Here is a 25,301-nt window from a genome sequence, read left to right as displayed (position 1 = left end):
AAGCAACATTCAGAATCCACACCTTATTAAATTTTAATATGGGGTTAATTTCAGGACATGATTTTTATTAGATCCAACACTAAGGCACGAATAACATCATAATTTAACCTTAGCTTGAATTTTTCAATTACTTCCACATTCTTAGGTCTCTAAGTAATCATTCTTAAATATTTTTTTAAACAGTAAGAAAGTCTATTATTTCACATAACAAGAAGCCTAAGCTGGAGCGGCTCCCTGGCTGGTTAATTTGTTGACTATTCAATGCTGCTTGGTTTATTCTTTCTACTTTGCCATCTCTGGCAAGCTCCTCTTTAACAAAATAGCTTCAGTAATGCTAGGAATTCTTTCACAGATGGTAATATCAAGAGAAAAAAAAAAGGCTACTTCTTCCCATATGTGTATTTTCATCAAAGAAGAAAACTTTCCCTCAAGTCCCCTCATAGACTTCCCCTCAGGGCCCGTTGGTCAGCTTGAATAATTTAGTAACCTTCCATTACATTCAGATTTTGTCATAGGATTAACATAGTTGTTTGCATGGCTTAGTCTTAACATACTTAAATTTTAAACAAAAAAGGAAAACCCTAGTGTCTCACATTGACAATTAAAGCCACTCATTATTTTAGATCCGGGCAGAAATCATAAGTAATTTAGGTAATTTTTACCAAAATTATCTCAGTAAAGTTCATGTACTTTAAGTGTTTAAGAATCAACTTTCATTCAGATCAGTGCCCTGTTTTCTGACAATTTAATGTATTTTTCACAGATTTGGAACTTTAACCTTGACGAGAGGTATAAATGCTATGATTATCTTAATGTCAATATTATGTTTAAAAATAATCTTGCCTGAGGTAAAAGGATCTTACATATAAAAGTCATGCATTTATGACTAGGGTCATTTACATTTCTCTTGCGTTAACTCTATTTTGACATGCTTACTCTTGAGCATGGGAAAGCACAAGCATATGGTTATTATAGCCAACTTCCTTCCAGTTCCAACCTCATTTTCTGCTGCAAACATCTAGGGGAACTAGGAAGTTCTCCAAGTCATTCACTAAATATGAAAAAGGACTGAGGGCCAAATGTATTAATTTACTAATGAGATTTACATGTGTAAGTACAGAATATAGATTCTGACAGCTTATAAGAAAAAAATGTCCTATATGCCCTGAATCCAGATGTATGTCTACCTACAATAAGTAAACTTTCTAGCCCTGGGTGGCTCAGTTGGTTGGAGCATTGTCCTCCTATACAACAAAATGTTGCAGATTCGATTCTGGTCAGGGCATGTACCTGGGTTGCGGGTTTGATCCCCGGTCAGGGTATGTATGGGTGATCGATGATGTTTCTCTCTCTCTCTCTCTCTCTCTTTCTCCCTTCCTTTGTCTCTAAAAATCAATAAAAACATATTCTTAGGTAAGGACTGAAAAAAAAAAAAAAGTAAACTTTCTAAGGTAATCCTGGTTATACAGTCAAAGAATGACTATTTTTTAAAGTTATAATTTGCCCTGGCTGGTGTGGCTTAGGTGGTTGAGCATCGTCCTGTGCACCAAAAGTTTGCCAGTTCAATTCCCAGTCAGAGCACATATCCAGGTTTTAAGCTCAATCCCCAGTAGGGGGCATGCAGGTGGCAGCTGATTGATGTTTTTTTCCCCTCTTCCTTTCTCTCTCTCTAAAACCAATAAAAACTTATTTAAAAATAAATATGTCCATATAAAGTTATTTAAAATTTTTTAAATTGTTTATTGATTTCAGAGAGGGAGAGGGAGAGATGGATAGAAACATCAATGATGAGAGAGAATCATTAACTGGCTGTCTCCGGCATGCCTCCTACCGGGGATTGAGCAACCAGGGCCTGTGATCAGAATCAAACTGTGATATCCTGGTCCATAGGTCAACACTCAACCACTGAGCCACACCAGCCGGGCCATATAATGTTATTTTTGATAAAATGCTTTATCAGATTTAAACCATGAAACTTTTCTCTTGATGTGATTTCAGCTATGTTTACAACTGGCAGCATTAATTCAGTCCAGCAACCTGGAGACCAGCAACCTTACAGATGGAGAATACCAAACACTTTTCATAATGCCATTCAGGACTGCAGGGGCAAATCTTAGAAATGGTCTTTTTTTTGTAGTCATAAGAGAAAATGTACTTTAATAATTATTTTTTAAATTTAATTTAATCACAAAATTACATATATGTAGTAAAACTCCAAACAGTAGAGAATGGTATACAATAAAAAATAAGCCGAAACCGGTTTGGCTCAGTGGATAGAGCGTCGGTCTGCGGACTGAAAGGTCCCGGGTTCGATTCCGGTCAAGGGCATGTACATTGGTTGCGGGCACATCCCCGCTAGGGGGTGTGCAGGAGGCAGCTGGTCGATGTTTCTCTCTCATCGATGTTTCTAACTCTCTATCCCTCTCCCTTCCTCTCTGTAAAAAATCAATAAAATATATATTTAAAAAAATATTCTATGCATAAACAATCATATAAACATGTTCTTTTTTCTTTAACCAAAAATTAAACTAAATACCTTCTGCACCTAGCTTTTAAAATTAATAAATCTTGAAAAATATTCCAAATCAGCAATACAGATCTATAACTTATTTATTCATTCAAAAGATATTTATTAAGTCCTAGGGACTGTATTAGGTGCTAGGAATAAAAAGGTAAAACAAGGTAGGGGATGTGTAGAAGGTGGCCAATTGATGTTTCCCTCTCACATTGATATTTCTCTCTCTCCTTCCTCTCTCTCACACCCTCCTCTACACCTTTCAGTAATGGTGGCTCCCATAGCTGCCCACCCATTGTAGGCAAAGGCCTGGTGGAGGTGGCTAGCCAGGTTGCAAAATTAGGTTGTATCCCTAATATTCACCCAGGAGTCTGTGATGGCAGGCTGAAGATAGTGCCCACTGGGGGCCCCAAACCATTTTAAACCCCTACTAAGCATTCAGCAAAAACATATAGACAGGAATCCTTTGGTAAAGTGAATAAAATCACAATTTGTATTGCTAGGTTTAGGTTTTCATACCACATTTCTTCGAGACAAATTTATTTTGTACTGGTTTTTCTATCAATTTCTTAGATGTTAAATTTTAAAAGGAGAAATTATGTCTTTGATGATGCAATTTTATTTTATTTTTTTGATGATGCAATTTTAATTAAAGTTTCATTTATATTCTTCCTGGCAACAAGTTCATCAGTCTGTCTTCTCCAGGACTAAACTTAGTATTTTGCTGCTTAATAAATATATTAAGGGCTCAATATATATAATAGATAGAACAAGAGTAATACAGGCATACCTCTGAGATGCTGCGGTTTGCGTTCCAGACGACTACTGGCAATAAAGCCAGTTGTAATCTTTTCGCTGGTGGAGGGTCCTGCCTTGAATTTGTAAAAAACACAACATCTGTAGCCTACAATAAAGCTAGTATGCCTATAAAACACAAAGCAGGAAAGGCAATAGCAAATTACATGTCCACAAATAAGGCTGTTGACTGCTTTATGCTTTTTTAACCCGCCATTATTATTGTCAATAAAAGTAGTAACGGTAGCTATTGCTATAATAGAGAAAATACAAAAGCTCCCTTTTTTTCTGGTATTGGTTCTTCTGCGTGTGTGAAGGGGTCGATACCCTTCCTCTAAATTGGGATGTGCAATGCCACCAGTGCTTTGGACGAAGTGAGGGAGAAGACGAAGCAAACACAGTACGAGGAATGGGAGCCCCGTTTTAGAGCACCGTCTCCTCGCTTGCATGCATACCTGGTAGATTAATCATTTACAAACTCAGTGAAATAGTTCGAGGTGAGGTCCGTGAGAGCCTCGCTGGGAGTCCCTCAAATGCCCCAACATAAACCTGTGTTGGTGTGGCACGCCACCGGAAGCCAAGAGGCCCCGGAAGGAGGCGAGGGTCCAGGCCACGCCCCCAGCCGCCTCGCGCTCAGCCGCTGCTCGGCCCTCCAGCGCTAGCGACGCCGGCAGGGGCGGGGCTAATTCAGGAAGGGGCGGGGCCATCGGATTGCCTTAGAGCCCTCAACGGCCACCAGCTTCCTTTTCCGTCGGCGACGGACGGTGGAGAACGCGCGGTTTACCGCCGGCCATGAGGTTATTGGCGGCCGGGGGGCAGCGCCCGCGGGCGCGTCGCCAGGCTTTTCCAGGTGGGAGTCTCGGCGATCTCAGTTCCCCCTCTCTTTCTGCGGGGAACCCGAGCCCTTGTGGGAGCCCATACCCGCCTCGGGGCCTGCAGCTCTTTGGTCCTGCTCCCGGGGCCTCCATCCCGGGAGTCTCTGTCCCTTGCCACGTGCAGCCTTTGCCCTCCAGGTTGATGCGGCTACGAGCTTTCTTCCACGACATCTGCTCGGTCGCATTTTGTGAGTAACCACCTGCGAGTTTTAACGGACCTTTCTCTTAGCCAACGCCGGTTTCGACTGTCCTCAGCTCAGAAACGAGGCCTGCGATTCAGTGGGATCCGAGGCGCGGGAAGGTCCGGCCAATGGCTTCGTGCCCGGCTCGGGCCTTCTCTGGGCCTCTTTGGTCGGTACCCCTGGTAAAGCTTCGTGTGGCATTGTGTGCGGCCTGGGAGGTGTCCGGTCTCTTTAATCGGCGGCACAGCTTTAGTGAGCGGGAGGGATTCTTCTCTCTCAGATGTTAAGACCCTTACTGGTACTCTGTAATTTTTTTTAATTGTTAAGAGCACAGTTTACCTATTGACTAACAGTTATGGTCCGGACACAGTGGAGCTACTTACCGCATTTGTTCTGGATCTTCATTTCTAAGTAGAACCTAAAAATGGGCACTGAAGTTGGAGAACAATGTGTATCGTGTAGAGGAGCCTTAGGCCTTAAATGCCTACTGTATCTTTAGATGATGGCGTTTACTTAAGATGTCTGTTTCTGCACGTAATACAGAAGAAACTGGCCAACAGCTAGGAGACCATGTTGCCTTTTGAAGAAAAGTGAGTTATAAGTGATATCTCATCGACGAGACCTAGTGTAGTCATTGTGGTTTATTTTTCCTCCCCAAATTTAAAATACATTGTTGCATCCAGAACAATCTAACAGGACAAATCTGATGGCTTAAAGTAGTTTATATTTGGTGTTATCATCCTTATTGAGACCGTGTAGTTGATAGTTCCTATGCATCATATATTAAACTGAAATTTCCCAAGTCATAATTATTCATAACCAATAGTCTGTTCCTAGTATTGATTATGTGAAATATTTCAGCATTTCAAGACTTGAAAATGATAGATTGTTTTGCAGGGCCCAACATTGGATGTGCTTTCATAAATCATTTCCAGTAGCTGTCTGGTTCAATGATTTATCCTCTGCTAGGACAAGATCTGTGGCCCTAGTTATGCCCTTTGCTGTACCTTAGTGACTTCAGGCAACTTGGGATTTAATTCTACAGAACTGTGTCCAATAATGATGCCGACAAAATGTAACTGCTCTAAAACCAGATCAGAGTTGCCATTGTAATGCTTGTAGTTGGAGGTCTGCCACACTTGGTTTAATATATCTGACCTTTAACCTAGCTCATTATCTTAACCTTGTCAAACTCTAAGACAGAAAAGCAATAGCTGGGTACTCATTAACACCATCATGTCTTAAAATCAATACTGCCACGGTAAAGAATATAAATATATCCGCTATTTTTCCCACCCCTGCTAATGATTCCATTTGCAGCTTGGAATTATTAAGGTCTAATCAGCAGGATTCTCAAATCATTGTAGAAATTAAATTTTAGGTTTATCAGTTTAAAAGGTAGAATTAAGCAGCAAGTACAGTCTTGTGTTCTGTTAGAGATGTGTTAAATAGCAAATAGAAATTACTCCACTACATGGTCTCAATATTAGTAGTTTTTTAAAACTGGTCAGGAGTTTTGTTTTTTAAACTATGGTTATGTTATGGTTCATAATTAAGGGAAAAAACTAGAACAGGACTATTCCTGCATATAGGATGCCAAACATGCAAGTACAAATAAAAATTTACCTCAAAATATTAATTTACAGATGCAACAGAGCCTATGAGTTGAAGATGAATCAAGGTTATTATGAATGTTTTCCAAAAACTTATAACAAAGGATGACTAAACCTCCAGGAAGCACAACTGCCTGTAACAAGGTACCAAAGGTTACTGTTAAATTGTGTGGAGTTTTTTTTTTTTTTAATGTGGTATTCTGAAGCACACTAGCAAAAATGTTTGATAGATTTTTGACATTTAATAACTGGCACAATGATGACTTAAATTATTTTTGCCGTTTACCCAGCTGAGGGTTTCTTTGAAGAAATAATTTTAAGACTGAGTTGCCAGTTATCTATATTGAGATTATGTGAATTCAGCTATAATGTAATTTTTTTTTTACTAAAATAAGTGAAATGTTCTTTTCAGCATATAGGTAACTGCAAGTGAATGGACAAGTTCTTAGCTGTGGTGTTTTAAAATTCTTCATTGCGTCAGGTAAGCAATTATGATTTGTCAAGCATCTATTGATAATTAAAAAGGGCTGGGACCATTTCCTGTTAGTTGCCCTTGTTAGGTACAAAATTATTTTCACTATTGGTTTCTGATTATTTTTTCCCAGGTGTGGCCTGTGACATTTTTGGAAGAAAAAACAAAGAATTGGTCAAGAAGATAAGAACTGAAGCAAATGATGAAAAGTAATAATTTATTTAACAATGATCAATAAAATTATATAGAAAATCACAATAAAGTTATATAGAAAACACGTTTGAATACTTTTAATTGATGGGCATTAAAACCTGTTTTCTTTAAAACATCATCTTTTACACCGCTCCATTCTCAGTCATTAGTCGGACTTGGTTTTTTACATACTTTGAGGGATAGTATGTTAATAATACGCTTATTTGTGGAAAGTGATTCTCCTTGAGGTGGCAGGCAACAGGAGATTTCCAGAACCTCCAGTTCTTACAGCCTTTCTTGCCTTAGGGTTATCTGGAGAGGCCCTAATCACTGTATACTAGAGGCCCTCCCTTCAGAACCTGTTCTATCTGAAATGATACAATCCTGTTACCCATAGCCTCAGTTACCCACAGTCCAAAAAGATTACATGGAAAAATCCAGAAATAATTCCTAAGTTTTACAATTGCAAGCCGTTCTAAGGAGTAAAATCAGTGCTTGTTAAATAACCCTTAGAACTTTAACTACAGTATAATTTTATTAGACCTGTTATTGTGCCTAATTTTATCATAGGTACATATAGGAAAAAGTTGGCTACTATTCATGCTTTCAGGAATCCACTTGGGGTCTTGGACTATACCCCATGGATAAGGAGGACAAGTATAGTTGGAAACTCCCTAATGAATTACCCCTCACAACTAAAGGCTTCACCTGTAACCTACAAGTTTTAATTTGCTTTTATCAAATTACTACAAAAAAGTAATCACAATCCTAGTACAAGTAATTAAGGAAAACAGTGGCTGGACAGTAGTCTTCCGAGGACTTCAGAATTAAAATTCTAAGAATGAACTCAGTTCCTACCTGGGTGAAAATTTAAGTCTTGTTTTCCTCTATGGAGTCTCAGTAATAATACCTTGTTTTTAATTAGGATTATAATTTCATGGAAAGGAAAACTACAAAATGTATACAGCAACATTTATAATCACTGCAGGAGAGAGAACATTTGAAAATCATTCAGCTGTCAGGTAACACTGGGCATTTTGTGGGTCTTAAATTTTATAAAATATTTGGCCATCTCAGAACCAGGAAAATAAGGTCTTGACAGTATAGGATTGTAAAACATACTTCAACTGCCTTCTGAAAATTGGCACCGGTGGATATTCAGTATTGTCAAATGAGTAGGAAATAGTGAATGATTTGTCCAAGTCCTATCAAGAGGGAGAGCTGTCCACTTTACGGTTAAACTCGGACCAATTTCTGAAGAATAAATATGTATGGCGGTATCTTGGTTAATAAGGTGGCGAATTTCAGGTGACTTTTTAGTGATTAAAAATTACAAGTTTTGAAAAATGAAAAGGATTTGGGGATTTTATAAGAATATTTTCTCATGGTGTCTTACCTTTTCAGAGCAAGTATCTGCCCTCTAAAAATGAAGAGTGTTTACAAGTTGGTTTCTTTGCCTTCTGGTACCTTCCTTATAACCAGTTAGGTTTAAATAGCCAATTACTGCTTGATTTGACTTAAAATTCCTTTTTTGTTGTTTAACCTGGCTTATTAAAAAATGGAAAACATTTTAGGCTTTTCCTGACTCCATAAAACTATATTTATGTAATGGACATGTCAATATCTAGTAAAACAAAAAGTCCTTAAATTTGAGATTTCTGGTTATATGTTAATTTACTCAATGTGTCAGTTCTAAAGTGCAAGAGAAAACCATTTAATCTGTAGGTACTCTAAAGTGCTATTGCCATCTTGTGACAAATGGAGGGAACTACATAAAAGTTACCATTTTTTACATTGCTTAACTTGGAACATTCAGTATTTTTATGTTGCCCACTGGTATACTGGGCTAGCCAGAGTTGTTCTTTTCTTTGTTTTTTAAAAGATTCTCCTAAGTTTTAAATTTCTGCTGTTGGCTTTGAGATTTGAATTAGTGTTTATTCTATTAGCAATTAACTTGAAGAGAGCATATTTTATATTTTTAAGGTGGCATTCTAATATACTCCTATACACAATATTACCTGAAGCATTACTTCAATATCACACTTTTTCTACTGCTGAAGTAGGAATGAAGAAAATTTTCCTCCGATTGCCTATTCATCGCTAGCGAAAACAGCTGTCCCGGGTCCATATGTGGCAATAAACTGTAGGAGCTGTTGTTGGCACTGAGTCAGATAGATATCCCTTTGTTCTAAATATTCTTCATTATATAGTTCGAATGGAAATACTGCATTTGGAGCAACACAAAATACAGTGGCCCCTAAGAGAAGAAGGAAAAAAGCATAAATGGGAAATACTACTTAAAATGCTAAACATGAAATAACATTTTCAACAAAATAGTGAAAGTTTTATAATTAAGTTCTGACCTATTTAATAGGGTATTTCAGTAATCACTGAATCTGACTTTTTTGAGACCCAGTAATGTTCAGTAAATTTACACACTGGTACCAGGGTCAATGGAAGACGTTTACATTTTAAAGTTTGGAAACTAGAAATTTGCCTTATGTTGCACTAGTCATTCCACTTTTGAAGCTGACAGGTGGGGTATTAGAAGGTAGGGAAATACTATATTTGGTAAAGGTTAAGTTGATTGAGGATAATAAAGACATCATTGTACATTTCGCAGTTATTAAGAACTGTTAACATAAAGACAAACCTATGCAATAGAATAGGAGTCTAGAAATATCCCCTCACATATATCATTAAATGATTTTCAACAAGAGTTCAATAGGGAAAGAACAGGCTTTCCAACAAATGGTGCTGGGAAAATTATATCCACTTGCAAAAGAATGAAGTTGGTCCCTTCCCTTACATATACAAAATTAACTCAATAAATCCAAGACCTAAATGTAAGAACTAAAACTGCAAAACCCTAAGAAAACAACATTGGGGAAATGCTTCATAACATTAGATTCAGCAATGTATTCTAGGACAACACCAAAAGCACAAGCAACAAAAGAAAATAGATAAATTAGACCACATTGAAATAAAAAATTGGTATACATCAAAGAAAAGGCAACACTTTTCACTTGAGTAGACATTTCTCCAAAGATACACAAATGGTCAATAAGCACATGAAAAGATGCTCAACATCACTAATCATTAGAAAAATGGAGCCCCTGCCAGCCTGCTAAGTGGTTAGAGTGTCGACCCTTGACTGGTTTGATTCCCCATCAAGGACACATACCTCGGTTGCAGGTTTGATCCCCAGCCCTGGTCACAGTGTGTGTGGGAGTCAACCAATCGATGTGTCTCTCTCACACGTTTCTCTCCTTTCTCCCTTCCACTCTCTCTAAAAATCAATAGAAAAATATCCTCCAATGAGGATTAAAAAATAATAAAAATAAAAATGTAAATCAAGCCATAATGTGACACCACGTCATACCCATAAGGATGGCTACTATCAGAAACAAAAGGCCTGGCTGGTGTGGCTAAGTGGTTGAATAGCTACCTAAGCACAAGGAGGTTGCTGATTCCATTCTGATCAGGGCAAATGCCTGGTTGCGGGCTCCATCCCCAGCTGGGGGCGCTCAGGAGGCAGCCTATCGATGTTGATGTTTCTATATCTCCCTCTCCTTTCCTCTCTCTCTAAAAATAAAAAACATTTTAAAAAGAAAAGAAATTGGAACTCTTGTACACTGTTGGTGGGAATGTAAAATGATGCAACCCTTATAGAAAACAGTATGTCAGTTCATAAAAATAAATAAACACAGTTACTATACAATCCAACAATTTCCTTTTGAGTATATACCCAAAGGAATTGAAAGCAAGGTCTCAAATATTTGTATACTTATGTTCATAGCAGCATTATTTACAATAGCCAAAGGTGGAAAGCAACTTAAGTATCCATTGATGAATGAATGGATAAACAAAATGTGGCAGTCCTAAACAGAAAGGAAATTCTATTGCATGCTACAACATGGATGAATCTTGAAGACATTAATGATACTAAGTGAACTAAGCCAAACAAAATAGGACAAATATATGATTTCACTTATATGAGGTACCTAGAGATAAGGGGAAGAAGAGAATCAGAAGTTACTGTTTAATGGATATGAAATTTCAGTTTGGGAAAATGAGATGGATAGTGGCAACGATATGAATGTATCTAATAGCACTAAACTGTACATTTAAAAATAATTAAGACAGTTTTATATTATGTATATTTCATCACGATTTTTAAAAAATCTTAACTATTATATAGGAGTTAAGCTCTTAATTGTTTCATTGAATGAGTACCTGCAAATGTACAATTGCTAGCCAAGCTGACAGTGCCTACCTTCCTAGAGCTGTCTGTCATCAGTAAACACTTTTATAGCCTCAGACTTCGGGGACTGCTCCCTTTCCTGCTTTACCTTACCCAAAACCTGCTATCCCCGAGAACACTGCCTTCCTTGTTGCTCTCTAAAGTGAAGGTGCTTTTTCTCAAACACCCCACATGCCCTCGTATCATAAGACTAAGTCAGTGCCTAGCTTGCTGCCCTTTTGCTGTTTTCAGACCATTTTTGCCCGTTTTCCTCTTGATACAAATCTTTCTTCCATTAATGCTCAATTCTACCTGGGCTTTGTCAGCCCTTCCCCATCCAGTCAAGTCAACAACCAGCTCTCAGCCCTTGGCTCACAATCTTCCTCTTTTCCACAACACCTGCCATTCAACAATTTTCATGTGAAAAACCCATTTAGCTCCTGACCTCCCTGTGTCCTAACCTTTCCCCCTCTACCTCCACCACGCACATTCTCAAGGTTATAGGAAACTGATGTTACCAGAAACTGTAAAGTCATTAATTCAAATGTCCTGCTCCCCTGCACCACCTCCTATACTTGTATCTCAGAGACCTCCGATCTTCTTCCTTCGATTCACTTCCCTCTTTCAACCAGTTTGAGTCCCTCCCTTGCCAATGCAACACTCTGCCATACTTATCTATCAAAACCTCAACTCTGTATGAACCCAACCATTTACTCTGTGCCTGCACTCAGGCTGCTAGACTGAAAATCACAAATGTAATTAGCATTTCTAGGTTTTACTTTATATGAATCACAGAAATCTCAAATGGGTACATGCATTGCCTGTCAACCCTGCTGAGTTTCTCTAGCACACTTGCTCTTCTATCCCTCACACTGACTATTATATTCCATTCCCTCTTCAAATCTTTTTTTAGCTGATGACATTGTATAGAGTATATCATAAAATCTACAGACCTATCTGATTCTGTGTCCACTGTCTTCCCTCCTATAAAATGAAGTGACTCTTCTATCACAGGCCAGTACCTTCACATGTGCCCTGGATCCCATCCCCGCTCACCTTTTTAAGAACTTCACTCCTTTGAGCTCCTCTTTCTGTAGTATCATTCATTTACTCTCTATTGGACATCATAAGATCTATTATCTTCTTATTTAAAAAAAAATCCCATCCTGGACCTCACATCCTTCTCCAGAAAACACCCTATTTCTTTCCTCATCTTCATTGTCAAATGTCTCAAAGTTGTTTATGTGTACTCGCTTCATATCTTCACTTCCTTCCCCACTCCATTGACTTAGCTCAGATCATGGCCACCTACAGCCTCTAGACTGCCAAATCTAATCATACTGAGATACAGCTGACCACCTCTCCCTTCTTGAGACACTATCCTTTCTTGGCTTCTGTAATACCACACTTGATTTTCTTCCTACATTCTAGCTGATGCTTCTCAGTGTCCTTTGTTCGTTCCTTATCCTCATCCCTTATCTAAATATTGGAATCTTGGAGGGCAGTTGTAGAGTTCTCTGTGGTCTCTCTAGGTGATTTCATCCATTCCATGGCTTTGAGAACCATATCTGTGCTGACAATTCTTAAATTATATTTCTAGGTTAGAATTCTCTTCTAAACTCCATATTCTTATATCTGTCTACTAATATCTCTGTATGATGTCTCAAACTTATATTTATACTTTGATTTTTCTCTCAAATCTTTTTCTCTTTCTTCCCAGTCTTGGTAAATGGCAGCATGATCCACTCAGTTTCTCAAGGCAGAAACCTGGGAGTTTTCCTTGATTCCTACCTCTCTCAGCTAACCCAACTCATAAATCTAGTTTATGAGCACAACCTATTGGTTTCTGCACCCAAGAAAAATATCCCTGAGTATGGATGATTTTCCTGCTATGTTTAAAGTAACATCTAAGGAGCTCTTTAACATTGTTTTTGCTTAAGACTTAAAACTGAAATTTATTATGAGAACAAAAAGTAATTAAAGGAAAAATCTTCACATAGTTTTATTTCCCTCAACAAATGTTTTCTTAAATGCTTTAAAAAAGCCTTGACAAAATAGTTTCCAAGTGAAAATAACCATATTCTACTATAAGAATACTTAATATTATATAATATTATAGATTTTAAATTCAAAGACACAGCGGGAGTGGGCTGTAAGGAGTCATTGGGAGAAAAAAGGGGACAGATGTAATACTTTGAACAATAAAGATTTTTTTTTAAAAGACACATTTTTGTCTTCTTACTGAAATCTAGTAGTGTCTTAGATGACTTTGTTGTTATGTCTTAGTAAAATTGGCAGCATTTTTCTTTATGGTACATAAAGAATGTGTCTTGGACTTTAACAATTATGTTTTAAATACTTTTAAAGAGAAGAATTTAAAGGTAGAACAAATTGCCCAGCCAGGTGTGACTAAGCAGTTGAGTGTTGACCCAGGAACCAAGAAGTCACTGGTTCGATTCCCATGGTCAGGGCATGTGCCTGGGTTGTGGGCTCGATCCCCAGTGTAGGATGTGCAGGAGGCAGCCAATCAATGATTCTTTCTCATCACTGATGTTTCTCTCTCTCCCTCTCCCTTCCTCTCTGAAATCAATAAAGAAGTACTTTTATTTATTTATTTATTTATTTATTCTTTTTTAAAAAATATATATTTTATTGATTTTCTACAGAGAGGAAGGGAGAGAGGGATAGAGAGTCAGAAACATCGATGAGAGAGAAACATCGACCAGCTGCCTCCTGCACATCCCCCACTGGGGACGTGCCCGCAACCAATGTACATGCCCTTGACCGGAATCAAACCCGGGACCCTTCAGTCCGCAGACCGACGCTCTATCCACTGAGCCAAACCGGTTTCGGCAATAAAGAAATACTTTTTAAAAAATGCTATAGTCATCTATATATATAAAAGGCTAAGTGTCTCTCTGTTTGACTGGTAGCTATGATGTGCACTGAACACTAGGGGGCAGACACTCAATGCAGGAGCTGCCATGACCCACACTGGTTAGCACCATGGACCTGGCACCAACAAACCAACACTTGGCTTCCCCCAAGTGGGACACAGGCCCAACCACCACCCTGGAGTGACTCCCCACCAAATCGCAGCCAATGCTGCCAAGACTCCATGGCGCAAAATGTGACCCACAGCCCAGCCCAGGCCAGAAACAGTTGCTGTGGGCGCCAGGTAATGACATCACATAGCAACGCCCAGCTTCCTTTCCCTAGCGACAACTAGCCTCCTTGCAGTTTCTTCAGCCCAGAAACACGACTTGCTTTATAGCCAGGTGCAAACATTTTACACTTTATTTTTTTTTTTAATATATTTTATTGATTTTTTACAGAGAGGAAAGGAGAGGGACAGAGAGCCAGAAACATCGATGAGAGAGAAACATCGACCAGCTGCCTCCTGCACACCCCCCACCGGGGATGTGCCTGCAACCAATGTACATGCCCTTGACCGGAATCGAACCTGGGACCCTTCAGTCCGCAGACCGACGCTCTATCCACTGAGCCAAACCGGCCTCGGCAATTTTACACTTTAACCAAATGTTTGTAAAGCATTTTCATGTGTCCCATCTCATTTGATCCTCACAAAAGTCCTGGAGTAGGTAGATAGAAGACTTAGTAGAATCCTATTTTCTTTTCATTAGCCAGAAAACAGAGATTTTAGAAAGTTTAGAAACTTGACCCAACTGAAAAGTAAGAAATGGTGAAACTTGAAAATGACTTCAAGTTTTCTCACTGGGCAGAATATAGTCAAACATTGCTACAGATAAATATTTCACCCTTTGTTCTCCCTTCATGATCTACAATAATAATCTGCTTCATGTTGATATTTACTGCTGTGTTGCTGACAATTACCTGAAAGAGCAGTTGGGGTGCTTCAATGGGCTGGAAAAAGTTTAGCTAAGTCAGAAAGCAGTTCTAATTAAGCAAGTTTATATATATATATATATATATATATATATATATATATATATATATATATTTAAAGCTCTTGCCGAAACCGGTTTGGCTCAGTGGATAGAGCGTCGGCCTGCAGACTCAAGGGTCCCAGGTTCGATTCCGGTCAAGGGTATGTACCTTGGTTGCAGGCACATCCCCAGTAGGGGGTGTGCAAGAGGCAGCTGATCGATGTTTCTCTCTCATCGATGTTTCTAACTCTCTATCCCTCTCTCTTCCTCTCTGTAAAAAATCAATAAAATATATATTTTTTAAAAATGTTTAAAAAATAAATAAATAAATAAATAAATAAATAAATAAATAAATAAAAATAAATAAAAATAAAGCTCTCACTGACGCCAATCGCACGCCTGTGTTTCCATCTATCATTGTTGATTGTGAATCTGGTTGACACTTCTATTATAGAGAAAGGGTGAATAGCGATATTAAAATATTTCTTCTAATTAATTTCCTTTCAATGTGCATGAATCCACATTGTACTGGGCCTCTAGTAGTAGTGTAATTAGCAATTCAGAGAAGGTGCTAAGATAATCACATTTTCTTTTGCTATGTGCCTAACTCCACTGTCGGGGACTGCATGACTATTAAATGTTGCATGTTATATTAAAAGGAAGATAAATTTAAAATCATTTCATGTATTGTATTAAGTACATTTTTCTAGAATTATTTAAACAATGCAGTGCTCACTTCGGCAGCACATATACTAAAATTGGAATGATACAGAGAAGATTAGCATGGCCCCTGCGCAAGGATGACACACAAATTCATGAAGCGTTCCATATTAAGAAAACAAAACAAAACAAAACAAAATGCAAAAGTTCAAGTACAGAAACAATTATGCATAATAAGGAACTTATCAGATAATGATTCTACTATAAGCAATTAGTAAATGTTCAAATTAAAAAAGGCTTTACCTGACAGAAATGTATTAATCTGTAAAATATTTAAAATATAACATTTTAATTTAACAGAGTAAAAATATTTGTTTAAATATAATTATTTGTACTCATCATTAATAATTTAAAAGATTACCATATTTCAATGTGAGAGATGTTTCAAATAATAAGACTGCAATTAGTACATCTTCTTTAAGCACTTTATTCCTTAAGTTCAGTCGAGCATGGGCTTCAGATAGGGAAATTCTACAAAAGAAAATTAAAGCCAATCAAAATATGTTGATAGTATAAAGATGATATATATTTAGGCAGAAACAAACCAAGATATATGTGACCATAAACCACACATTAAAGATTAACATATTCTTTCTTTTAAAAAAATTTAGGCCCTAGCCAGTTTTGCTCAGTGGATAGAGTGGAATGAAGGGTCCTGGGTTTGATTCCGGTCAAGGGCACTTGCCTGGGTTGTAGACTTGGTCCCCAGTGGGGGATGTGCAGGAGGTAGCCAATCAAGGATTCTCATCATTGATGTTTCTCTCTCTCCCTCTCCCTTCTTCTCTGAAATCAATAAAAAATATATCTAAAAAAAATTGTTTCTTTCCAAAGCATTTTTTCCTACCAAGATGAACAGACTATTCTATAACAAGCAAGTATCCTGACTTATTATCAAAGAGTTGTTTTCCACCCTGACTTATTGTTATTACTAGAGGCCCGGTGCATGAAATTTGTGCACGGGGGGGGGGCAGAGGGGGGGGGGTGGAGTGTCCCTCAGCCCAGCCTGCACCCTCTCCAATCTGGGACATCCCTCTCACAATCTGGGACTGCTGGCTCCCAACCACTCACCTGCCTGCCTGCCTGATTGATCCTAACCGCTTTGCCTGCCAGCCTTATCACCCCTTAACCATTCCCCTGCCAGCCTGATCGGTGCCTAACTGATCCCCTGCCAGCCTGATTGGACCCCAACTGCCCTCCCCTGCAGGCCTGGTTGCCCCCAACTGCCCTCCCCTGCAGGCCTGGTTGCCCCCAACTGCCCTCCCCTGCAGGCCTGGTCACCCGCAATGGCCCTGCCCTGCAGGCCTGGTCCCCCCAACTGTTCTTCCCTGCCAGCCTGGTTGCCCCTAACTGCCCTCCCCTGCAGGCCTAGTCGCCCCTGACTGCCCTCCCCTGCAGGCCTGCCCCCCCCAACTTCCCTCTCCTGCTGGCCTGATCACCCACAACTGCCCTTTCCTGCCAGCCATCTTGTGATGGCCATCTTGTGACCACATGGGGTGGCCATCTTGTGCGAGGGTGTGATGGTCAATTTGCATATTACCTCTTTATTATATAGGATTCTATATCCCCTCTCCCCAAATTCTTTTTAAAAAAATATATTTTACTGATTTTTTACAGAGAGGAAGGGAGAGGAATAGTCAGAAACATCGATGAGAGAGAGAAACATCGATCAGCCGCCTCCTGCACACCTCCCACTAGGGATGTGCCCGCAACCAAGGTACATGCCCCTGACCGGAATCGAACCTGGGACCTTTCAGTCCACAGGCCGACGCTCCATCCACTGAACCAAACCGGTTACGGCCCCTCTCCCCAAATTCTGTTCAGATAAACACAGCTGGGAAAGTTAACCTAACTAAATATCTCTTATAGATACATCCTTACTATTTTCTTCCAGTTCTGCATCTATTTGAAGTCCTCATAGAATCTTGAAATTTCAGTGTCGGAAGAGATCTTTGAGATTAAAGTTCAAACTCCCATCAAATTAATTGAATTTTTTCTACAACATCCCAGGCTAATTATTGTCTAGTTTCTTTTTAACTTTTCCTAGAGTTCACTGGGAATCATAAGGTAATCCATGCCTTTATTTTTAAACTACCTTTGATTACCTGAAAATTTTCCCTTAGGCTCTCATTAGGCATGTATAATATACCTGAATGATTGCTGGACTTGAGAATCAAAAAAACTGGGCTAAATCTCCAGAATTCACTACCTGTGTGACATTGTATAAATTATTTAATTTTGAGATTATTTTGAAATTCAGGTATAAAATGGGGATAATAATTCACAGGGGTTTTATGATTTCAAAAATAAGGCAATTGAAAATCTTGGGACTCACCCACAAAGATTATATAAATGTGAGCTGAAATTGGTTTCACTGCAATTTCCACCCACTGGTCCCTGGTTCTGTCTTCTGGGATTACAGAAAAAGCCCAATGCTTCTTAAATGTGACAGCTCTTCAAATATTCAAATAAAACTTTTCTAGTTGGCCCATGTTTTCTTTTCTCAAGATAAATATCCCTAGTTCCTTTAAAATGTCATAAGACATAATGTTCAGGCCCCTCACCATTCTGGCTAGTGAGATTTAGATAATATTTCTTTTCAGTATAGAATTATTACAGGTATGATTTGACTAGCAGAATAGAGGAGGCAGAACTAACATTTCCTTACCATATTCTATTTTTTTTTAATGTCTTAAGTGTTACATATGTCTCCTTTTTCCCTGATTGACCCAACCCCCCAGCCATTCCCACCCAGGGCAAGCCCTCACCGCCCCAGTGTCTGTGTCCATTGGTTATGCTAATATGCTTACCATATTCTATTAATGCAACCCAAATCACAGTATTATTAACAACCATGTTATATTGTTTACTCATATAAACCATCAAAAGAATGAAATCTCAAGTCTTTTTCATATTAAGCCATATCACCCTTTCCCCTCCATTCACTTCTACTAGGGAGGCTGAGATCTAACTGAGGACATTACATTTATCTTATTAATTTTCTTCTTGTTAGACTAAGACCATCATTCAAACCTGTGAAGAGCTCTCCAGAGGTGTTTATTTACAAATTTGATTATCATGTTCCTGCTGTCTCACCCAAGCTCCTTCTAAAAATGTTGACCAGGACAGAATATGTATACAGCCTTTCAGGAAAAGAGAAGAGTATTGTTCAGCTCCACTTCTTTAGAAAAGCTAGGGTGGTGTTATTAGTACCTATCAGGTCTATCTAAGTAGGAGAAAAATTCAAGGTTTATGATTCTTCTGACTAGTGGTTCATTTTCTTTGCTACTTCATAACCCCCATCTTCACCCTGGGAGTTATTTCTACAATGGGAAAAAGTAGAGCTATCATATTAAAATTAACTCTGTTTTATTTTTGGATCAATACATTAAACTGAGGCTATATGAGTTTAAATAAAAAACGTATTTTTTATTGCAGAGAAAAAACATGAGAAAACAGAACTTTCAAAACTTTTAAGCTTTGAGTACTGCTTTGAGTATTTTAAATATTACTTCAGAAAAAAGGAAAGCATTATATAATTATGTTTACCATTTTAAAACATCACAGTTGATTTCTACCTTGTCTTACCTTTAGCATTTTTTTCAGCTCTATGAAGATAAATATACCATTGGAAGAAATTAAACATATTTATCTTTTATAGACTCATACTTGACATTTCCTGCCGGCTTCCTCACTTGTCTTATTTTATACTGCAGTTATAACAAGATATTTATTTATTTAATGGGTTACTTTACTCCTGGTCTTACTTTATAATTTGTTTGAGATTATACTTTAATCTATATCAAATGAAGTAATGGTCTAGCAATAGAGGATTGTTTAAACCATGACACAGTCATATCACAACACAGTAAAACTGTAATGCAGCTATTAAAACAGAATGAGGTAAATATTTACATACTGATAGTGTGATAGTATACTATATATACCATACATGATTCCATTTGGGCAAAAATAGAGTATTCATATGAATATATATTTATATATTGTAATATACATGTATATGAATGTTTAAATAACAGTCATCTAAAATATATAACATATTCAAATAAATATGTATTATTATACCTCATATATTTAAATTACATATTTGTATTTGAATGGATAATTTCTGGAAGAATACACAAAATCTGTTAACAGTGATTAAGAAATTTAAATTTGGGGGCCTTGCCCATAATAAGAGTTATTATCAGAGATAACTTTTTACAACCTATCTTCAGGACAGGCAAATATGTAATTACTGAACATCTGCTCTTCTTATTGTCCTGTGAGTGACCTTCCTCCCCCATGAAGCTTCAAGGTACCTTACTTATCCTTAATTCAGAATGCCATAGATACTCATTTTAACTTTCCATCCCTGAACCCCTCATGTTGTGGGATTCCCATAAGTACTATGTAACTAACTATGGTTATTTACAAAATAAATGAATAGGTAAACAAATATGGTTATTTACTTTTGTTAATCTGTTATATGTCAATTTAATTATTAGACCAGCCAGAAAAACCAAGAAGGGTACAGGAAAATTTCTTCTTCCTGACAAATGTCAACAGCCACATTTAAAAAAACAATCATTTGTATTTGAAATCCATATACTTTTCTCAGACACATCTTATAAAGGGAGTCTAATAAAAATTAATTTAGTGAAAATAAATAATTGGCGGTTCAAATGATGTAACAATATAACAAAAGGAATTGTTAATTCACCTTAAATTCTCTTGGAACAAGGTAAATCATAAACCAACTAACTAGCAATTAAACAAAAAAAACAAATGAAATAGATAAATAAGTTAATTAAGCACATCATTTAAAAGTTAATACTGGCTTTAAAATTTTACAGTGAATACCTACAAATATTTTAATGCAGATGCTGACAGTTTTGATCCACATATAGAATCTGTTCTGATTCTGCGACTTGCTAGATAATAGCCATGAACCATTCTTTCTGCCTCCAAGCTGAATTCTACATTCAAATTCTTTGCAAAAGCCAGCAGCTAAATTAAAAGTGTGAAAAATTTAAGAGACTCAGACTTTATTATATAATCTATATTACAAAAATGCAAAGTATATTGTCATTTTATTTTTTAAAGTTTACATATTTTATCTACATCGAAATTGATTAAATATCTGGGACCATCCCAAAGTCACTGAGCATTTTAAATAAAAGTCTTATATTTGTAAGAATATTAAAGTTTACCCCAAATAACCTCTTCCTCCTTCTTTGGTGCAGAAATGTTCTCTGCAACATATTGGAATGACTTTTAAGTCTTTGTTTCTAATGGAATCAAGGCTCACTCAGAACCTTTCATTGGGAGGGGCTTCTCTCAGAAGCTCATTTCCTTTTGAATAGCTTTAATTCTTTGACAGTTTATTTCCTTATAACTTTCTCTCATTGGCCCTAGAGCTTGCCCTCCTTACTTCCCTTTCTTCCTGTTAAAGAACACAACTGAACACTAGCAATGTGAGAGGCATTGTGTTAACTACTATGAATTTGGGCCTTGGAGATTCAGTAAGATTTTGGGCAGATAATAAGTTTTCAACATGATTATAAATATTTTCTGAGTTTTATGCTTTTTTTCTTTCCGAGTGATTCTGTTTCTTAAGTCCTTATTCAATGACATAATTTCCAGACTTTTTAACAATCTTAGTTGTTTTCTGCTTTTAAAACTCATAGAAAAAAAATAAAACTCATAGAAAAATTAACCATAAAAAGTTGCTATTAATTATAATCTTTTTTTTTAAATTATAATCTTTATATCTTAAAATTAACTTTTTTAAAAGGATTTGGATATGTCCTGGTTGAATATGTCCTGTCTTCTTTATTTTCCTTATACTCAACAGTTCCCTCCGGACCTTCGGAACTGGATAATACTAATAATTAACTACATCAGTAGCCCTTCTAGGTTTTACCCTTTGGAGGCCCAGTCTTGTGCCACCTATATCCCCCTTCAGAAAAAGACTGTTGCTCCAGCTTCTGGGAGTGCTGTCAGGATTTGACCTCTAGCTGTCAACTTCTTCAGGGATTGCCTCAGGATAACCCATACAAAATGATTAATTGAGGTGGAAGTGGGGAGGGTGTTGTAAACCCCTCTATTTATAAAAAGAAAGAAAAAAAACCGGACAACTCTGATGTGTCTCTTTAGCTCCAGAGCTCACTGTGGGGCCAGCAAAGGCAATCTTTGGGCCTATATCCTTCTCCCTTCCACGGGTATTGATAGAAGAGCACTTCCTGATAAACAATGGTACACTAAGCTCCATCTCAGTCCATCTCCTGGAGAGCCCAGGCTGCAACATATTCTGTCCAATCTGTTTTGTGTGATAGCCAGATTTATCTTTTGGGGAAATCATTTCAATATTTCACTAGTCAAGTTTATAACTGTTCTTTCCAGTGACAAATCAATTATAAACTCCTTTGCCTGAGCTTTTCAAGGCTTATTGTAAATTTGCCAAATCCCAATCCCAGTGACTCCATAATATAATTTTTGCTCCAGTCAGGCAAGTCTTCTCATAGTTTTCCATCCATACTCATTTCTACTTTTATGCCTTTGCTCCTATTCTTATTTCTGTTTAGCATGCCCATCCTTCCTGTCATCTAAATCTTACCTTTCCTTAAGGCCCTAACAAAGTCTCATCTCCTCTATGAAATGTCCCCAACTCTTACATTCTACTTGTTATCTTCCTTTCTGAAACCCTAAAATACTTATAGTCAGTGCCACTCAATTAAGCATATAAATGATCACTTAATTGTTTCATGTATCTTATTTATACCTCAGTTAATGATATTTAAAAAAGAAAATTTATGTTTCTATGAGAATTTTAAAAAATCAGAAGTAGGCTCATATATATGTGTAATTCAATAAGTACATGACTAATTAGTAAACCCATAGATATTTTTGTTTTTGTTTTTCACGGAAAAATTGGGTGAACATTTCTCTAGGTCATTAGTGTATCTATATTAATTCCTAGAAACAAACTACTTTTTCTTCTATACTAAAAACAAAAAGACCTTTATTGTATTATCAATATTGTTCTTTCTCTGTTCTAATCTATGTGAATAAACAATGTCATAATTCATTTTTAAGCCCACCTCACCTTTCAACCTTTTACCCATGCAATATGCCTATAAGGAAGGCAGATAAGAAAATAAAATTTAATGACCCATGCATTCCCACTTCCCAATATTCTCTGCCTTTTATCTATCTTACTCAGATACTTTAACTCTACTGTGGACAGATTTCTGAATAGTTACTATTAAAAGGGTTTCACTTATAAATATTTGAGTATCTTTAATAACAATGAAAATCATTACTAAATTTATATCATCTACTCTCAGGTTCTCTGAATATGCCACAAATGTTTTCATGTCAGGACATTAAAATGAGCTAGAGAGTCATGATCGATATTCCCTAAAGTCAGAATGCTGAAGGCAGTCATATAAAGAAACTACCTTTGAATAGTCTGTAAAACGTAAATAACAATATGTCTATACAGCCTCTCATGATAATTTTCTATAGAAATGTTTTATTTTGATTTTTTTTCATTGAGATTCCTTAAGCTATAATGATTTGGACAGTGGTGCAAAGAACAAACTCAACTTTTAAAATATCTATGTCCTTATACATGCTAATATTTAGGATGGGCATGCTAATATCTATGTCCTTTTATTTAACTACTCGTGCACTGGGGAGAGGGTTCTTCAGCTAGGCCTGCCCCCTCTCACAGTCCGGGAGCCCTCAGGGGATGTCCTACTGACGGCTTAGGCCCGCTCCCCAGCTGCAGTCTGGCCTCCCTCTGCGAAGGTGACCAGCCGATCAGAGGAAGGCGCCGCTCTCATCACCCCCTTGCTGCTGCTGCCTCTGGCCTCCCTCTGCGGGAGGCGATCTGATCAGGCGAAGGTGCCGCCTCCATCACCCCACTGCTGCTGCTACTGCTAGCCATGATGACTGTGAGGCCTGAGCCCCAGGCCTCGCAGCCGCCGGGGCTCACAGCTGCCTGAGCCCACGGCTGCCTGCCCTCAGCCCTCACAACCACTGCGGCTTTGACCGGAAGGACGTCCGGAAGACTTCCGCTCTAATTGCTCTACCCTGCCGGCCTGATGGCCCCTAACTGCTCCCCTGCTTGCCTGATCACCCCTAATCACCTCTGCCTTGGCCCCTGCCACTGTGGCTTTGTCCAGAAAGACATCCGGAAGATGTCTGGTCTAATTAGCATATTACCCTTTTATTAGTAGAGATAATCCTAAATATTTTCTATGCAATGTCCTTAAAATGTTGTAAAATTAGCAGAAAGTTAGAACAAATGAATCCTAAAAACAGAAAACTGAATGCTCAAAGAGAGTTGAATTTAAATTGAGAAACATTAGCACAAGTATTCTTGGTAATCATTTTTTCTCTTTTTACCTTTTCAAAATCTTCTGTTGTGAACTGTTTAGAAGCTAAATAAAGCAGCCCTTCAGGATCAATGGCTTTCTTTAAAGTATGTTGCACAGTAGGAAGAAATTGGTGACAAGGAGATGATTCATTACAGTTAATCAATAATCCAAATACCTCTACAAGATTAGCTGGAATCAAGCTGCAATCCTACATCAAACAAAAACGTAAAAGACAAACATTAAATCAGGCATTTTCACAAAGACTTAGGAAATAAATTTTAAAATATTTAAATTATTCATATATTTATAAGATTTGCTTATATTAAATTATATACTGATAACTATAATAACTATGATTTGCTATTACTAATTATTATTTAAAGTGATTCCTGAATAGCCTGAGAACTTTGTGGTGACTAATTTTTTAAAAATGCTCTTTATTAAGTATTATTCAATAAAACCTCCACTAAATTCACATAAAAATTTCTAATGAGCAGAGACATCTGCATGGCATGACTAAAAAACATAAAAGAATTTCACATTATGTCATTATTTAATTCTAGTACCCAATTAAGTATAGAAATGGGATAATAACAAAACATTAAGAACAAAAAAACATTAAGATTAAAATATGTGGCTAAATTCCCTGAACAACTCTATAATAACAAAAGCGTAATATGTTAATTAGACTGGACAGCCAAACAACCTTCTGAACATCCTTCCAGACGACCTTCTGGACGAAGCTGGGGATGCGAGGGCTGAGGCAAGCCGCCACAGCTGTGAGGGCCGAGAACGGAGCCCCTTGCACGAATTTCATGCATCAGGACTCTAGTAATAAAATATGCATATATCTTACCATCTGACCAATTAGAGAATTGGTTTTCTGCATATTTTTCCTTGAAGATGAATCCATATCAACGAAAGACCAAAAACTGCACTGAATGGGAAAAGTCATTTGTTGATTGGTATCATCCCCAAACTTCTTTCCCGGGATGTATACTGTAATGCTTCTGCTTTCCATAACTAAGTCAAAAGACATTACCCATTTATTAAGTTCATTTTGGTATATATATCTACAAATCAATAAAAATATAGTTATATAGAATGTTACTGTCTAAACTTTAGTTAGAAAAGACACAAACACATTAGATTGTTTTGCATTATTATACAGATACTTGTATAATAATGTTCATAGCAGCATTATTCACAATAGTCCCAAACTAACAATGGCCCAAGTGTCCACCACTAGATGAATAAATTTTTAAAAAATTATATATGGTCCTAGCTGGTTTTGCTCAGTGGATAGAGCATCAGCCTGTGAACTGAAAGGCCCCAGGTTCGATTCCAATCAAGGGCCCATGCCTGGGTTGTGGCCTCGATCCCCAGTGGGGGACTTGCAGGA

The 25,301-nt window shown here is 37.6% G+C and overlaps 1 protein-coding gene and 1 long non-coding RNA gene across 4 annotated transcripts in view; one reads left to right on the top strand and one right to left on the bottom strand.

Moving 5' to 3' along the window:
• The first annotated feature begins 4,045 nt into the window (after positions 1-4,045).
• Positions 4,046-6,729, top strand: LOC307113853. The gene is made up of 4 exons (XR_013814903.1): positions 4,046-4,160; positions 6,014-6,124; positions 6,393-6,461; positions 6,586-6,729. It is a non-coding gene; the product is annotated as an uncharacterized lncRNA (long non-coding RNA).
• A 125-nt stretch (positions 6,730-6,854) lies between these two features.
• MCMDC2 (minichromosome maintenance domain containing 2) overlaps positions 6,855-25,301 on the bottom strand; it is a 36,166-nt gene continuing 17,719 nt past the window's right edge. For 2 of the 3 annotated variants that reach the window (XR_013814901.1, XR_013814902.1), the window contains exons 11-14: positions 24,756-24,922; positions 23,928-24,107; positions 15,877-15,986; positions 8,763-8,901 (exon numbers count right to left, since the gene is read on the bottom strand). Coding sequence is in view for 1 of the 3 variants with exons in the window: in XM_079795810.1 (XP_079651936.1) it covers positions 8,735-8,901; positions 15,877-15,986; positions 20,380-20,522; positions 23,928-24,107; positions 24,756-24,922 (767 nt within the window). In the remaining 2 variants the exon portion in view is untranslated. Of the gene's footprint in view, positions 8,902-15,876; positions 15,987-20,379; positions 20,523-23,927; positions 24,108-24,755; positions 24,923-25,301 lie in introns of all 3 variants that reach the window. The other variant, XM_079795810.1, reaches the window with a different exon arrangement.

This window comes from Cnephaeus nilssonii (genome assembly GCF_951640355.1).
Source record: "Cnephaeus nilssonii genome assembly, chromosome: 18".
In the NCBI taxonomy this organism is placed as follows: domain Eukaryota; kingdom Metazoa; phylum Chordata; class Mammalia; order Chiroptera; family Vespertilionidae; genus Cnephaeus; species Cnephaeus nilssonii.
Note: the sequence above shows the minus strand (reverse complement) of the source record. Positions and strands in the feature narration are given on the sequence as shown.